The sequence below is a fragment of the Cucumis sativus genome, chromosome 1, assembly GCF_000004075.3.
Source record: "Cucumis sativus cultivar 9930 chromosome 1, Cucumber_9930_V3, whole genome shotgun sequence".
NCBI classification, from domain to species: domain Eukaryota; kingdom Viridiplantae; phylum Streptophyta; class Magnoliopsida; order Cucurbitales; family Cucurbitaceae; genus Cucumis; species Cucumis sativus.
Window position 1 is genome coordinate 15,339,196 of NC_026655.2, and position 18,367 is coordinate 15,357,562.

Here is an 18,367-nt window from a genome sequence, read left to right on the forward strand (position 1 = left end):
TTTCTATAAGAGTTGTACTCTCTCGTTCTATGATGGATGCTTATATGTATGTTGTCTTTGTAGGTTCAATTGAAGTCGACAATTTCATGGGTTTACTTTCAAAGAAAATTTTCAGAGACGAACATTCTCGGTTGGTCGTTTATGCTTTAGCAGAAAATCTTGTTAGATGTATTCTGATGCTATTTAAAATATTTTTTGATTAAGGGATAGGATTCCGTACTTGTAAATTGTTGGAACTTGATTGGAAATGTACAAATATTATAAATTGTATTATAGCGTATATATATTAAAGTGTCGACTATTTTTTTCTATACGGGTGTTAATATTGTAAATTCAAAATTGTCATTGTCGGCTACATTATTGTCATTCAAATGGTTCGTGTAATGACAGAGTGGCAAGAAGAACAGGAAAAAACTATAGTAATCTAGTAATTTGCAACATGAAAAACATGTCGTAATATATGAATTTGTGACAGTTATTAATTGTTGTGAATATGAAAACAATGACAGTTGTTTTTTACAAAATTAATTGTCACGATTCTTCTATCTTTGATAGAAAAAAAATGTCGTCAATAGCAAAACAATGACATTTTAAAAAAAAAAAACTGTAGCGATTAACATATCCGTGACATTTAAAACATGTCACAATAAACAAATTCGCGACATTTATTTAACTGTCGTTAATATATAAATGATAATAGTTATTTATTGTCATAAAATAAAATATGACAGTTATTTGATGTCGTAGAATGCTAATTAACGACATTTATTTTATGTCATGAAATAAGTTATTGCAACAGTTTTTGAAAGCTGTCATGGAAGGACTTTGCATGACTCTCGATTCTATGACTGAAAATAATTGTCATGGATTTTGTTCGCGACAGTAAATAACTGTCGTCGTAGACCATTTTTCTTGTAGTGCGTGAAGAAAAGATGAGATCTTTCAAAAGTTTCAAATCTCGAGGGTTTTAAATAGAATCATCTCCCAACACCATGTGAAGGAGGTTAGGAGTTAGGAGAACTCCCGACGATTTAAGGATGTGTCAGGAGTTTAAGAGAGCTCTCGACACATTTCTTAACTATGTCAAGAGTTTTCTCCTGATCAAATTAATTTTTTTTATCTAACTCGTAACATAACATCGATGTACAGCATTGGAGGTTGTACGTAGCGTACTCCTGATGCGTGCTTTGAGCCTATCCAGAGATATACTTTCTCTCAACCCGTTCTCCCTTGAGGATCATTTTGTGCGTTAGAAAATAGCTTTTTTTTTTTCTCTTGAATTGATATAGATGGAGCTGTTCAAAGGATACAGCGTTACTCTAACATCTATTTGCACTTAATTTATGTGCTTTTATGCAATTAAGCTCCAATCCTATCCTTTTTCCATAATGACGACGCCATCAGTGGTAATTGAGGAATATTTTTCTTTGTTCCCATGCATACTGTTTGTTCCTCAAGCCACAAAATGTGTTATTGAATGTGCTTAAGAATGCATCTTTTCTTTCTTTAACTGTACAGTAAAGTTTAATGGTGTAAATGGTTACCAAATTAAAGTATATATAAATCAAAGTTAAAAAGGAGTAAATATTATTGTTTGGATAACAGATTTAACAGAGAAAGAACCATCATTGTTTGGCTTCCAGATAGGATGATCTTTGTGATTGTTGTCTGGAAGAGATGGAAGGCTGCTTTGTATAGTTTTCCACCGTAAGACTTCTCTATCTTTTAGAGATTTTCACAATAAGTTGTTGAAACTATGTGTCTATGTTCTTAAATGAGACATTTATCGAGTTCTTTTTTTCATTAGGGAAACATTTATCAAAAGCATATTTGGTTATTCAATTGAAAACATTTTCTTTCATTTTAATTTTAATAAATATTCTATTTTGGTCAATATAATTACAACATTGACTTAATAATACATTGAAAAACTCTTCAATAAATCATCTAAAAGAAAAACAAATGCATGCGGTAAAAATGAGTCACAATCAAAACACGGATATTGAAAATATATAATATATAAATTTAAAAAATTAGAAAATTAAGAAATTGAAAATCAAATTATTTGGATTTCTCTATCATGCTGGTATGTATTTAAAAATCCACCAAAACTCTCTATTTATAGAAAAAATGACAAACATGAGGTGGGTTACATAACCACTAAATTCATGTTTACTTGACACAGGAGATCTTATTTGAACTCTAAATGTTTACGATAATCAAACACATAACTTCATTAGATAATAAACATTTATATATTATCTAATATTTATGATATAATACAAATAATTGGAACATTATTTAAATTTAAAGGACAATTTCCTACTTTTGCTCATGTACTTTAAGCATAAACACTCATGATATCCCTCAAAACTCATAAACCAAACAAATATTTTTTCTCACAAGTAAATTCAACTTCACTTTTGTCTTAAATAATTGCTCACACTAGTACAAAAGTGGTCTACAACGACAGTTATTTACTGTCGTCAACGAATTTCGCAACAGTTATTTTCAGTCATAGAAGTGGGAGTCATGGAAAGTCCTTCGACGACAGTTTTCGAAAACTGTCGTAATAGGTTATTTTATGACATGAAATAAATGTCGTTAATCAACATTTAACGGCTTCAAATAACTGTCATAATTTATTTTATGACATTCAATAACTATCATCATTTCTTTATTAACGACAGTTAAATAAATGTCACGAATTCATTTATTGCGACATGTATTAATTGTCATGAATATGTTATTCGCGACAGTTTTTTTTTGTAAAAATGTCATTGTTTAGGTATTGACGACATTTTTTTCCAGTCATCGATTATGCAATCGTGACAGTTTTTCGATAACATTAAATGTCATTGTTTTGCTATTGACGACATTTTTTTGCAGTCAAATATATTGCAATCGTGACAATTTTTTTGAAAAAAAATTGTCATTGTTTACCTATTGACGACATGTTATTCCTGTCACATATAGAGCAATCGTGACAATTTATTTTGTTAAATAACTGTCATCGTTCTCCAATTTACAACAACTAATAACTATCACATTCCTCAATTTCCTATAGTTTTATCATGTTCTTCATGCAGCTCCACCATTACACGAACCATTAGAATGACAATAATGTAGCTGAGAATGACAAATTTGAAATTATACAAGTTTCACACCAATGTACAAGAAAATAGCCAACACTTTAATATATATACACTATAATACGATTTATAATATTTGTACATCTTAATACAAGTTTCAGTAATCCACATGTACGAAATACTAGCCCTTAATCAAAAAATATCTTAAATAGCATTCAAATATATTTGACTGGACCAACCGAGAATGTTCGTTTCTGGAAATGATATTTGAAACAAAACTCATGAACTTGTCGATTCCAGTTGAACCTACAAAGAATCCATAACACATATGTACAGTCAATGAATAACTAAATCAACGTCTCAACAAAATACAGAACACAAACAAGAACTTCAACACTTGATTCCATGAAATGAAAAGAGAAGACCATGAGGACTATATTAGGCAAACACAGCAAACAAAAACATATTGCTACTCTTTCTCTCTAGAATACACATACCAAAAACATACCCAGCTCACTCTCCCATTCTCCATTCATTTTACTACCCCACTCATGGTGGTCCCTCTTCAAATCTGATAATGAAAATGAAGTTCCTAAGAAGAGGAGAAAGAGATCAAGGAGAAGAAGAACGTCCAACCAAATGGCCACTGCAAATTGAACAACTTCTTGGGTTGTTCCTAGTCCTTAGAACAAAACAGCCTACGACAATACATGTACGACAATTTGTAATCCTTAGAGTTAAACAGTTTGTATTATGCAATCATCGCCAATAAAGATGAACTATGAATAATCATGTACCAATTCTCTCAAATTATTAAAACGAATAGGAAGATTACAGCAACTACTCAGGTTCAGGAACAAAAAAAGTGCTACAGCGATTGAAGGGTTCATGTGCAAGCCATACATGTATTGACATACCATTCATTGTTGGTTTGCGACAATGTAGGTCTATAGCGTCTTACTTGAATGAAGTGCCCAACATTATCCCATGTGTATGACAAAGCTGTCCATATTTTGGAAGACCGCAGTTCTGAATTACAAAAACCAATTAGACAGCACATTGCAAAAACATACATCTCTAATCCCCCAATCCATATTAAACATCCAAAGGTAGTGAACCAAGGACACAAGCAAATAATCACCTTCTGCAGTTATTTGATTGCAAGAAGATTCATATCCCAATGCAGTATGGCACCAAATACCATAATTCCATGAGCCAGTCACATATATATCGAACTCTTCCTAAGAAACCTATAAGGAGTAATAACAAAAAAAATCTTCAATCAAATGGTGGGAATGGAGAAACTAAGGTGAGTGAGAACTACAATGGGGAAGTCCAAAAAATGAAAGGGTACTCAGAATCCTTCATTCACAAAATCTCATTAAAAACTAGATTATTATACCCAAACATTGACAAAATCTCATATGCTACTTAAAACTAGAAAAAACAAGAAGCATGTAATAATATTGAATTCAAACATGTACTAGTTTTAAAATAATTAACTCTATTGACTTTAATAAACTACATTTGTCTCTCTAGATCTTTTTTTTATTTCCAAACAGAATAAATAACTTGAAACTTCAACCGATACACATCATAAAAACTAGCAGCCTGAGTTCAAATTTGCTAAAACCAGAAAGAAAAGAGGGGAAAAAGAAAACAACAGAAAACAGTAGGATCAACCAACAATTCCAAATAACCAAACCAAGCAGAAGATTTATGTAATTTTAATTTTTTAAATATAAAATAATAAAAATTTTAACCATAACATTCTATGACATTTAATAACTGTCGCGAAAAGTGTTTTCCGAAAAATTCCATCTTTTCCCGCCAAAAACGCGAAATTTTCTATTTTGTGACAGTTTTTTTTTTTCCATTCATTTTTTGAGATTTATAACTGTCATAGTAGACAGGTTTTCTTCTAGTGTCAATAGGTTGTTCACGTACAAATAGAAAAGCTCAGCTCTCTCATCTCAAAACCATTTTTGTTTTAGTTTTTTTTATTTGTTTTTGAGAATTAAGTGTCTATTTCTTTTTCATTTCTTACAATGATCTGATCAAATCATTGTTAGGTATAATAGTTAAATTCTTTAGCCAAATTTGATGAACAAAACTAAGATTTTAGAAGCTACTTTCTTTAGTCTTCAAACTTTGACTTGGTTTTTTAAACTATGTTTGTAAAATGTAGATATCAAACAAACAAATTTGTAAATGGATGTAGTGTATATATTTACTTAGTTTTCAAAAACAAAAAATAAGATTGTTACAAACAAATTTGATCAACAAACCCTGGGTAAAAATTGGCAGTGGATCCCACTACTTAATTATATTAGTCCATTTCAGTAACAATAACCAAAGAAACGAAAATTTTAATTTGCATGCAAAAAACAAACAAAATTATTCAAAGTCATACTAAAACAAAATAGATTAAGTTTCTGTTACTATATATGACTATGGAGATATGGAGATGCCAAATTGGTAACGACTTTCCTTTTAAACTATTGATCAAACCATTGGCACCGTAATACCTTTGTCTTTTCATTTTTTTTATATAACTATTTCACTCATTTTTTTCTTTTTTTTTGTTAACACTACTCATAATTTTTCTTCTATAATCTTTAGTACAAAAATTATCTTCGAGTATTAAAAAGAAAAATTATCAAAAATAGTAAATTTGTCAAAATATTTACAGCCATAGCAAAAATTTCAGACATTGATATGTTTTTTATCGGTGGCATTGATAAACAGTGATAGAAGCCTATCAATAACTATCATTGATAGAATCCAAAATTTTGATATAGCTTGTAAATATTTTAATTTATTTTGTTATTTTTAAAGATGCCCTTATGTATTTATTTAGTTAATATTAAATTATCAATAATTAGTTCATTAAAATAAAGTATTTTAGGTCGTTTTTTCGTGATTATTTGAGGATTCTAAGAATGTGTCAAACCTAGTTGATATATCATACCGCACCTCTTCATCCTTCTTTTCCTCTTTCCCTCCTTCCCTCTATTAACTTGTTCGAAAAATATATATTGCCAAAAAAACCTTGAGAAAGTAGTGCGTACTCTCCAAATCCGAGCATGCACGAGAACTAAGGCACTTACAATGTTAGAGCAGTTTAATTTTATTTCGGTATAATTGTTGAACTAAAAAAATATGTAATAATTACCCTCTCCTAACTTTAAATTAGCTGCTACCTTTATATACTATCTAGAGTTCTATAATGCATCAAGTCTAAGTTTTCTAAAATTACACCTTGATTTTGTAATTCTAAAGAACAAACGTCAACAACATATATATTAAAGATGGAAGCATTCCAATTTTTTACCTCTTAGTTGTGATTATGAATTCACTGTTAAGGTACACTTAGGTTAACATTCCTTCCTGAAGAAACAAATTTACACCAACAAGAATTTCAGTTTTTAATGACCAAACAAGATGCCAAAAACTCCAAGCACGCCATTTCTTATATAAGAACCTCCACCATTCACAATTTTTTCACACAAATCAACACAAGGATTCTCTCATTCTCTCTATATCTCTACACTCATTTTTGTTCAAACAATGGAGGCCACAAAGTCTACGAGTGCATCCACCATAAGGTTAGCAATTGTATTCCTAGTCTGCATAGTCATTTTAGCTCCGTCAGTGACGGCCCGCACGATGGCAGAAGCACCAAGTCCAGTATTAGTACTATTTGATGAGGATGATTCATCTTTCTCAAACTGCGCCCCTTTTATTTTAGAAGCGACAATGTGTGTGGTAGATGTGATCAAGCTTCCAGTTGCTTCTCATCCTTCTTGCTGCAAAGCCATTTCTGACCTTAACGATTGTGCTCCCCAAATTTATCAACATATTCCTGACATGGATGTGATTAAGAAAATATGTGGCCTATGAGTAATTGGGTAATGATCATGATGAATAAAAACTTATATCACAATAAATTTCTTTTTTTTTCTAAAGTACGCTACATTATTATAAATTTATAGTTTATGGTGGAGAGTAAACGTTGTTGAAGTCTGGGTATCTATCTATATATATATATACAAGTCTATCAGGGATTTGGCAAATGTTGTTAATTACAAAAAAAATTATTGTTTCCATTTATAAGAATTTGTTTCATTTAACTAATTTTTAAGAGTTTAATTTTTAATATATTAGTTTAGGAAAAAAAATCAGACTGTTTATGATCACTCAAGGAAAATACTTTCAAATTGTGTATTTTAAATTATTTTCACCCAAAGAGTTTAAAATATAAAAACGATTTTTTTCAAAAACAATTTTTTTCCCAATCAATTCGAAAGGTCCTAAACCATTGACTTATGTGAATTTGTGAATTTTGCATCCGCGGCATAGTTGAAATCAATACAATTAATTAGTGATGTCATTTTGTCTCTCCTTTTGCTTCTCAACTATTCATAGTGAAAAGAAACTTAGTTTAATGACATTTAACATGTACTCTCTCTTAATTCAAGTTTCAATACTCTCGTTCTTGCAAATGTTCTACTAGGAAAAAGTACATTAACTTTACATACCTCTAAATAATTGACATTTTACTGCATATCTTTTGAGAATTGAAGTTCAAATCCTCACTACTAAAATCAAAATATTAAAGAAACTGATTGTATCGCTTGTTTTTGTATATAGTCCTAAATTGAGCTTTGCCTCTAGCTCCTCAACATCTTTATATACTACTTTGCTTTATTCCGTAATACAATCCTTTTTTGATGGAGAGTATGATGGAAGGATTATGGATGTGTCAACCTGTCAAGGTAGAATTCGAGAGCTCCACTTCTTCTCCAAAAACAGTAATCAGCAAAGAGAAGATATTGCTCAACACTCCCTTCTGGATAAAACTTCCAATTTCATCTTATGTTCCTAACTTTGTCGTACTATCTTAAACTAAATTACTCATTGTTCGCATGTTGTAACGACCCAACCTTTCTAGGTAAGTCGAGGTCATTAATTTTTGACAAAAGACATTGGTTGATACAAAATGAAATGTAAGCCAATTGAAAAACAACTTTAAGTCAGACCTGATTTTCAAATATTCAAAACTTAAGAAAAATGTATTATTTACAAATAAAAGTTTGTAAACTAAGTTTCAATACCACGTCTTTAAGCCTCAAAAGAAACAATAAGCGGAAGCAAATAACACGTTTCCTATGGCAATCACGCTTCCTTCCTGCCCCTCGCCGATTTGCCACCTTTATTACCTTTGCCTGAAAATTAAACATAAGAAGGGTGAGTATAAAAATACCCAGTAAGAGACCCTCTACTGGTCTCGTTAGGGGAAAATAAATTGTTAACATTCTATTGGGACACCCTGTACAGTCGTAGTCTTGTGATCCCGTAGGATGCACATTTCAGTCTAACGCCCCGAGGGACGTACATATCAGTCTAGTGTTCTGCAGAAACACATATCAGTCTAATGCATCCCGAAGGTGCAGAATAATTGGTGATCCCTTGGGACACCTACAAGGCACACATCCCAATAAAAGCTAACAATTTTCCCCTCATTCCATTCAATCCATCTTTCAGTTACTTCAAAATATAAAGTTCTTTCTCTCAACGTTCTAACAGTCAACTTATCTAACTTTAAACAAATGTCTGTCAATAACATACTAACACGTCAGTCAATCAAACTATACAGTCATAACACCCCTCAGTTCACCAGCACACAGTCATACTTTAGCGTAACGTACACCCAGTCTAAACTACAATCACAAGTTCACATATGCATCTCATACAAACACAATCTACAATTTTCGTCTTGTCCACATCCACACACATATATATATATTCCAAGACAATCACAATATGCATTCAGCATTAAGTCTACTTCAACCCATATGTATATATATATTTTCAGTCAATCCACAGTAAATATTCAACACCGAATCTACATCCATACGTGTATATATATATATCATCTCAACATCTTTACTTAGTCAGAGATAAACATACAGACATACAATTCACAAGCATAGGTGAGTCCAGTAGAAAATCCCTTACCTTAAGATTTCCTAAGTTTCTTGGTCAACAAAGTCCAACGCACCAATCCTAATTTAAATAGAGAATTTAACTCCAAATAAACTTGTCGCGATTCGTTGAGGTCTAACTCCGCCTCAATTAACACCTTCAAAGAGCAATATTAACCAACCGTTTAAATTTAACATTTCATCTCAACGAATCAATCATACGGAAACTACCAAATTCACAATTACGAACTTACACTAAAACCCAATACTTCTTGTGGTAGGGCAGAAATTGCAATTTAGCACAGGTGAAATCGACGCACGCGAAAGGAAGATCTAGATGTGACCCATCCTGGTTGGGGAAGTGTAGTCGCGTTACACGCGCGATTGGAAGACACGGGCGCGCGCGATTTTAGATTTGCGAACGGAGGTAGAGGTAGCTTCACGACGCACCACTTCGCCAACGGCAGACAACTTCACGAACAGAGTGGTTCGTGTTAAAAAACGATTATACAATTAATTTAGAAAACCAAAATGATTATGAATTAATTCTGCGATTATACTAATTAATTATAGGTTTTGAAAAGTCAAAAGTCAAAGAAAACTTTAGCAAAATATATACTATTTTATTCCTTCTCTTCTCTCCCGCTCGATGGACAGCCCACACATGTGAATATACGAGTATATCTACATTTATCTATCTCCTCTCTTCTTGGGGTGCTCCAAGGGCATGAACCACACATCTACATTTTCTGTGTTAATTCTAAAATGCTTTGGGATATGGTTGAGCTTATGATACATTGGCGAAATAACAATAACAATATTGCTTCTTTATGCAAAGACATTATTTGTCGTGTAATTTTTTTAAAAAAAAAAAATTATAGGTAGTATTATTTCTATCACCATTGTTGTGGTCCTTTGGTCCATTTATAGCTTGAGAGGAACAACATAATCTTCAAGAACAAGAATTGATTCACTGCTAAGCTTTGGAAAGAAATTCAAGTTCTCACCAGATATTGGAGTAGTAGATCAAATCTCTTTAACAATTACAATGTCTACTCTATTACCTTAACTCTACCTAAGCTTTCTATAACTTATTGGGTCTTGTTTGGGTTACGTTCTCTAGCTCTTTTCGCTTTTTCCTTGTTTCGTGTTTTGTATTTCTTTACCATCAATGAAGCATGAATGATAAGAGTGCTAAGAGGGTATCCACTTAGTGGAGATATCCAGAGCACCTACTGACCCATCATATATATTTTTCAAAAAAAAAATATTATATCCTATTCAATTATGTGGTGGCTACTTTATGGTCTATCTGCCTTGAAAGAAACAATAAAACTTTCAACAACAAACACACTAGCATTGTCAACATATGGCGTAGGACATTTGCAAGCTAGTTATTGGTTTTCTAGACATCGCCTCTTCTCATAACACTGTTCATCTACCATTACTTTTAAATAATAGCACTCTCATAATCTGGATATATGTATCTTATGGCCTGCTCTCTAGCCCTCCTTTGAATTAGGGATGATGAAGGTGCTAAAACGGTTCCCACCTAATAGGGATGTTTGGGTGCATCTTATCGTGCCAAGTCGTATCCCTTTCCTAATACACTTCCTCGTGAGACCTTGAACTAATACTAATTGTCCTTTAGGTTTCAAACTCTAGTGACTTGGGTTGTCTATCATGTGATATAATTTTAATATTTCAAAACTAATTTTGCATATATGAAAACTTTGTAAAATTAAATGTTAAATCAATTTTGCAGCATATATTACATAAGGGTAGTTTTGTAATAAGACAAAAAAAAGACGATTTTAAAAATCTCTACTAAACATTGCTTTAGGGAACTTTGAACCTATTTCTCCAAACTTTCTAGGAAAAAAAATAAAAGATGTTCATCCCTTCAAAAATTTCCAACGAGAAATATACATTATTCTAAAACCCAAGAATCAAAAGTATAATTTGCCACAAGTATAATATGTATGTATGGGTGTATATCATTAATTTTTATGAGAACTATAATGATGTATATTATCATCATTATGATAAATGAATGTTTTTATCATTAAAAACTGAAAAAAAAAATATAGATCAACTCCAAATGTAACTTGTGCAACAGTATGGATCCTATTACGTAACTCCAGAAGTCGAGAATGAACATATAAATTAAAAAAATTGCAAATTAATTAAACCCAAATTCAAATTAACTAAACCCAAATTTTACTAACTCCAAAGACTAAAATCAACACAGAAAAATTAAAGACATTACAAATAAATTAAACCCAAATTTTACTAACTCCAAAGTCTCCAACATTAACATATAGAAATTAAAGACATTGCAAATGAATTAAACTCAAAGTTTAGTAACTCCAAAGTTCAAAAAGTTAACATACAAATTAAAGAAGTTTTCATAGCTTATTACCAAACGTTTCCAATTTCCCTATATATCTAACCTCCTTAGTCCTTCTTTCTCCCAAACAAACCAAACAGGACTATTGATTCTTAGAGAAATTAAGAACCTCCTTATTCAATCCTTTCTAATTCATACTCAATTTTAGTACCAACAAATGGCAACATCAGCAATAACCAAGTTACCACTAGTTCTCCTAGTGTGCATTGCCATTTTAGCATCATCCGTAACGGCTCGTCCAACAGCAGCAGCAGCAGCAACACCCCCATCGTTGGAGGATTTCTCTTTGTTTCCTTGCATATCATTCGTTCCTAAGGCAACAATATGTGTGATTGATGTGCTTAAAAATGCAGTTTCTCCTCATCCTTCATGTTGTGAAGCCATCTCTAAACTTCATGATTGTTCGTCCCAATTTCTGAAAGACATTCCCTCCGGTGATATGATTTTGGTTAAGAGCATTTGTGCTTCATGGGGAGTTTCTATTTCTTAGACTAAATTAATGTAATTTGAGTTAAATTTGATGAAGTTAAATGGTGGATGTTTACTTCTTCTTTTTTTTTTATTTAATAAGTACCATTTAGTTAGAATATATAAGGAAGTTGGTTTTTGTGGAATATAAGACTAACGCTCCCTTTGAATGAAAAAGTAAGCATTTTTTCTACAAAGTTGAAAATAAGCATTTTTGTGGAATATAATATCTCAACCTTTGTTTTGTTCGTTCATTCCCCACTTCAAGCTTTATCTTGTAAGGATTTTTTGTTTGCATTATATTCTCAGCATTCTGAAAGAAATAGAAAAAAAAAAATAGATGCAACTATAAGATATTAATCCGATAGAAATCAAATGACAATCATATATTAAGAACTACTGATGATGATCCAACAAAAAAATAAAAGATAATCAGAAGACAATATTACAAACTACCAATTTATGTAACAAATAATAGAAAGGTAATTATATATATGACCATCAAAAGAAAATTATATAAAATTATTGTACATTATTAATTATTTGTCAAAGAATAGGAAGACAATTATCAAAAGACAAATTAATCAGATGATAATATCAAAAACTATTTAGAGAAATAGAAGGTAATCATATAATAGTTATAAGACAATCGGAAAATCTTTCATTTTGGAAAGGTTTATGGTGTGAAAACAGTCCATTATACTTGCACAAGCCTAGACTTTTTGCTCTTTCTACTATCCAAGATGGAAGTATTAAAGATGTTTGGAACGCTAACATTTCGAACTAGGATATATTTCCTAGAAGGCTGTTAAGAAGTTTGGAACCGCAGCAATGGATAGCTTAAAACAACCTTTTATCCCTCCAAATCTCAGTAGAGGTCCTGATCTCCCCAAGTGGAAGTTCAACTCTGATGGTAAATTCACCATTGCTTTAGTCAAGAAGGCCATGATCAACGTTGAACAAAGAGATGAGACTAGTATTAGCACTGGTATTAACATTTCGGACTACCTAACCCAACTCAACCCTTATAATATGGGTTAGGTAGTCCGGATTATTCGTGTTCAACCCATATTCTTACACCCCTAGCACCTGTTAACCCAATGTATCTTTTTCAAAAATAAAAAGGAAAGGTAAACTATGGAAAAGAAGTAACTCAAATATTTTATTTTCAAGCTCAATTCCAATTGGTAATACTACCCATCAATAATTCAAGCTTGCAAAATGAAGTATAAAAAATAATTAATGACAATTAGAAGATAATCAAACGACTATTAGAAGTAACTAATTGACAGAAAAATAGAATGTAATCAAATGATTATCAAATAGCAATCAAATTTCATGCTAAAAAAACCAAAAACCTCTAAATTAAACCTACTTAGTTTTTTCAAATATTTTTTTGTTGATCCTCCAATTTTCCTTATATATGAAAATACACAAGAGATAGTTTTTTCCTTTGTTTTTTTCTTTTTGACCATGTATATAACTATCATCACTTTTTATTATAAATGCTTTCCATTAAAATCAAAAGAAAAAAAACACCTGATGTAACTTATACAACATTATGAATTTGTACTTACTCCAAATTAAACCCAAATTTTAGCAACTCCAAATCCAAAGTCAACATAAAAAAATAATAATAATGAAGAAATTATATTGCAGTTTTCATAGCAACCAAACGTTTGCAAAAGAGTTTGCTATATATCTAACCACCCTACTCCTACTTTTTTTCTCACACAAACAAAACAGGACTATTGATCCTTAGCGAGTAATTTAAAACTTTCTTATTCAACCATTCTCTTAACCTATTTCATCATATTCAATTTTAGTACCAACGTCCAATGGCGACATCAGCTACCAAGTTACCACTTGTACTAATATTGGTATGCATTGCCATTTTAGCATCGTCTGTAGCGGCTCGTCCACCGATGGTGGGAGCAGCAGCGCCTAGTAAGCCATTGGGAACGGAGGAATATTTCTCTTTGTTCCCATGCATATCATTAGTTCCTCAAGCTACAAAATGTGTTATTGATGTGCTTAACAATACGGTTGCTCCTCATCCTTCTTGTTGCGAAGCCATTTCTAAACTCAATGATTGTTCGTCCAACTTTCTCAAAGACATCCCCACAGGCGAAATGATTTTGGTTAAGAGCCTTTGTGCTTCATGGGGAGTTTCTATTCCTTAGGCTAGAAGTAATTATTTGAGTTAACTTTTTTGGAAGCTGAATAAAAAAGCTATCCATTGGTGATGAATAATGTGTTTTTTTCTCTCTAATTTTTAAGTAACTAGCTAGATTATATGGGAAGTTCGTTTTTTTTTCTTTTTTGTAATAAGAGTGTATACTGTGCTCCATTTGAATTAGAAATATATAAGCATTTTTCATAAAGTTGGAGATCATTTAGATTCTGAAAACAATTTCCATGCTAACAAAATTAACATTACAATTTTTGAAAAGAAAACTAACTTTTACGAAATTAGAGTTATTTTTGTAATTATGCATTGAGAAAGAGAAAAAAATCCAATTATACCGACTCCGCTCAGCCGCCTCTCTCCGTTAAGACAACGATGACACACCGGAAAGCAGCTGGGGTCAAACCAGCCCACAGCGGCGGCGGCGCAATCAAATACTAAGCCCCCGTCTCCCTCCGGTTCGAGTTACAGAAACGCTCCGCTCGCTGAAATTTTTCGAAATTAAACCCTAAAGTCTGTAACTCCAAAGTTTCATTACCAGAATTGCAGTTTTTCAATTCCAATAAACATACCAAACGTTTTCAAACTCAATTCTTCTTCCCCTATATCCAACCTCCGTACTCCCCAGTTTTCTCTCGGAAACCAAAATAAAAATCCCCTAATTCAACCCTTCTCTGAACCTTTACACTCAGAATTTCCACTAACAATAGCGGCGAAATCACTAAAAACATCTACTTTGAAGCTAATTCAACTCAACCTGATCCATCCTAACAGAGGATATCTCTTGTTTCCCCTGCTTTTCATTTGTTTCAGAGGCGACGAAATGAATGACCGATGTGTTTAAACACCCAATTGCTCCTCATCTCTCTTATTGCAAGGCCATTTCTAAGCTCAAAACTTGTTCCTCCTCGTTTTTTAATGGAATTCCTTCTGCTGATATGATTGTGATTAAGAGTGTTTGTACTTCGTGGGGCGCTTCAATTTCTTAGAATAATAAGAAATTTATGGTAATAAGCTCTGTTCAAGAATGGGTTTTCGTTAAATTGTGGATTGAAAAGTCAAATTCAACTTCCTCATTTTTCATGTAGTCTTTATATTATATTATAATTTTATAAGGCTCCAATTCAACACTCTGTATTTCTCGAGATTGCTGCTGATAACTCCAACTTTAACTCTAAACCCATTCCATTTCATTCACTCTGTTTTGCGATTGGAACTACATTTAACGCCGTCCTTTCTAAACTACCACCCATGGCCGGTACTAACCCTTCCGGCACTGTTCAAGATGTAGCTTCTAAAGGGGAAGTCCCTGAAAGATACATCCATAAAGAAAGCGATCGAGGAGCTCGAAATGCTCCGCTAATGGCAGCTCCGGTAATCGACATCGCTCTCCTCTCCTCTTCATCCAAATCTGGACCGGAACTGGAGAAACTCCGACATGGACTTCAATCATGGGGCTGCTTTCAGGTTCGATTTCTCTTGATTTTCCACTCTAGAACACTAAATCGTAAAGGGGGTTAGGAATTTCTGATTTCTTTGGACTCTGTATCTCGATCCCATTAAAAATTAAATTGAAGATATTCATAAATGTTTGTGATGTTCTTATAGGCTATAAATCATGGAATGACAAGTGAATATCTGGATGAAGTTCGTCGACTAACGAAACAATTCTTTGGTCTTTCAATGGAAGAGAAATTAAAATACTTGAAAGAAGAACTTGAAATGGAAGGATATGGGAACGACATGATTCTTTCAAACCAACAAATTCTTGATTGGACTGATCGTTTATACCTTACTGTATATCCACACCAAAGCCGTCGTTTCAAGTATTGGCCAACAAATCTTCAAAGATTTAGGTTACTTTTTCTTCCTCAAATCTTGTTTTGTTTGTGATTTTGTTTATGAATCTACATAAACATATCTTGATCTGGAATTCATTGTAGGGAAGTTATTGATGAGTACACTACTAATGTGAAGCTGATAAGTGAGAAAATCTTCAAGGCCATGGCAAGATCATTGGATTTAGATGAGAGTAGTTTTCTTAAGCAATACGGCGAGCAAATTAAACTCGACGCACGGTTCAACTTCTACCCTCGATGTCGAAATCCCGATCTTGTTCTCGGTGTTAAGCCGCACGCCGATGGATCGGCAATCACCATTTTGTTGCAGGATAAGGAAGTAGAAGGTCTTCAGTTCATGAAAGATAATGAGTGGTTCAATGCTCCGATTGTTCCGGACGCTCTTCTCGTCAATGTGGGGGATCAAGTAGAGGTAAAAGAAGAAACACTTGTTTATTCTAAAATCACTGTGAAACATGTTGGTAAAGAGAGTGGTGATTTGATTGTAGATCACAAGTAATGGGATATTCAAGAGTCCAGTTCATAGAGTATTGACAAATTCAGAGAGGGAGAGGATATCGTTGGCAGTGTTTTACCTGCCAGACGCAGAAAAAGAAATTGAACCATTAGAGGAGCTGATTAGTGAAACTCAGCCAAGGTTGTATAAGAGTGTGAAGAACTTTGTTGGGCTTTCCTTTGAATACTACCAACAGGGACAGAGACCAATGGAGGCTGCAAGAATCTAAATTTGTTGTATGGTATTTCTCTACCTCTACCTCAGTTTTTTTTAGGCAATGGTATTGAATAATAAAGGGAGGTTGCGCATCAGATAGTCCAATTCCATAATTATTAATCGAACCAGAAACCGCATCTCAAACAACACATTAATTTTGTCTCCAAAGCTCCATTTCTAAATTTATTTTGATTTTGATTGATCCAGCAAGGGCTTTCTGCATACTGAATTGATTGAAATTTGAATGTTTTCTTTTCTATTCTTTTTTTTTTTTTTTTTTGGAGAAAAGTTATATTATAAACTCGAATTTAATTTCTCTAAATTACGTTAAAACCTAAATCTAGTTTCATTCAAAATTGTTGGGATTACTTTAGCGGGAAAAAAATTGATTGTTTATGATTAATGTCAAAAATTGATCTCAATTAATTCTAAAATAGTTTTAAAATGAATTCTGATTAATACGGTTTTGGTTTCATTAATTCTTCCATTATTTTTCCCTAAAAATGCTTTTAGTTTTGAGAAGTTACAAGGATATAGAATATTTGTCTTTCTTCCTTTCTATATGTTTTTCTTTCTAGAATTACTATTTTGTAAGCATTTTTTCATCAATTACAATCCGTGCAACTGATTTTGATGATTTAGCATTTGTCATCCGATTGTGTCGAGTCTTCTTGCTTTCAAGCACATCAATCACCATTTGTGTTTTACATAAACATGTTTGGATTAGTATACATTATCGATGTAGTGGATTGAGGTGTTAGATCAAATCCATAGCCATAAAAGATAAAATGAGAGAAATCTCTCTAATAAGAATGTTTTATTAAATTGTAATGATTGACTATTTATAATCTTACTACAAAATAAAACTAATTTGAGGCTCTTGTTACATTTTTCTATTTGGACTCCCTTCGTTGTTTTAATGTGTTTTTAATATAGTCATTAGACACCCTAGGTTTTATGTTGTGGTTTAGGCTAGTTTTTAGACAATGGAAAAACTGAGTCTAAGGATCATTTATTCTTTGAACGTCTTTTTAAGGTGATTATTTGGTAAGAAATTTGAAACTCAATGTAATTAGTTGATGAACTAGGTGTAAGCTAAGGTTTTGAAGAGTCTTTAGTATACTTATATTTATCACATTTGACGTGAGTGTAAGATATATATGTATGATGCAACCATGCGTCCTCCTCGATGTGGTTAGTTTAAACGGTTGTCCAACTTAAGATTTTGGTTTGTGTTTTTCACATGGTGTAGAGCTTCTATTGAGAGGACTCAAGAGGGTTTCTTCTCCCTGGAACCCTTTAGTACTTTAGTTGTGTGAGTTTAATTCTGTGTTTGAGAGGTTTTTGTCATTGTTTGTTTCTTTTCTTTTTGGTGGTAGGTTTGTCTTTAATTTAAACTGAAAGTTATGAAGTCCATTTCTCTTTAACCTAATACGATTGTAAATAAAAATAAATAATAAATTTAAATAGACATTGATGCCTTTCATTTTGTAGGCTTAATTTACACATCTTTGCACAGAAAATAATTTATTAAACTGAAAGCGAGTTTTCTTTCTTATTTTATTACAAATTTAAATCTACCAAGAATGGAAAACAATTTAAAATGGACTCCCCAAACAAAAAAAAAGATATTTGCTCAATAATTAAAGCT

The 18,367-nt window shown here is 32.4% G+C and overlaps 1 protein-coding gene and 1 long non-coding RNA gene across 2 annotated transcripts; one reads left to right on the top strand and one right to left on the bottom strand.

Annotated features, from left to right (window-relative positions):
- Positions 1-3,813: 3,813 nt before the first annotated feature.
- Positions 3,814-4,803, bottom strand: LOC116402816. The gene is made up of 2 exons (XR_004215462.1): positions 4,234-4,803; positions 3,814-4,121 (listed from the first exon to the last, which is right to left on the bottom strand). It is a non-coding gene; the product is annotated as an uncharacterized LOC116402816 (long non-coding RNA).
- A 9,669-nt stretch (positions 4,804-14,472) lies between these two features.
- LOC101219998 (probable 2-oxoglutarate-dependent dioxygenase ANS) lies at positions 14,473-16,955 on the top strand. The gene is made up of 4 exons (XM_011657386.2): positions 14,473-15,612; positions 15,754-16,001; positions 16,089-16,416; positions 16,493-16,955. The coding sequence occupies exons 1-4, from the start codon at positions 15,397-15,399 to the stop codon at positions 16,727-16,729; spliced, it is 1,029 nt and encodes a 342-aa protein (XP_011655688.2). The 5' UTR covers positions 14,473-15,396; the 3' UTR covers positions 16,730-16,955.
- Positions 16,956-18,367: the final 1,412 nt, after the last annotated feature.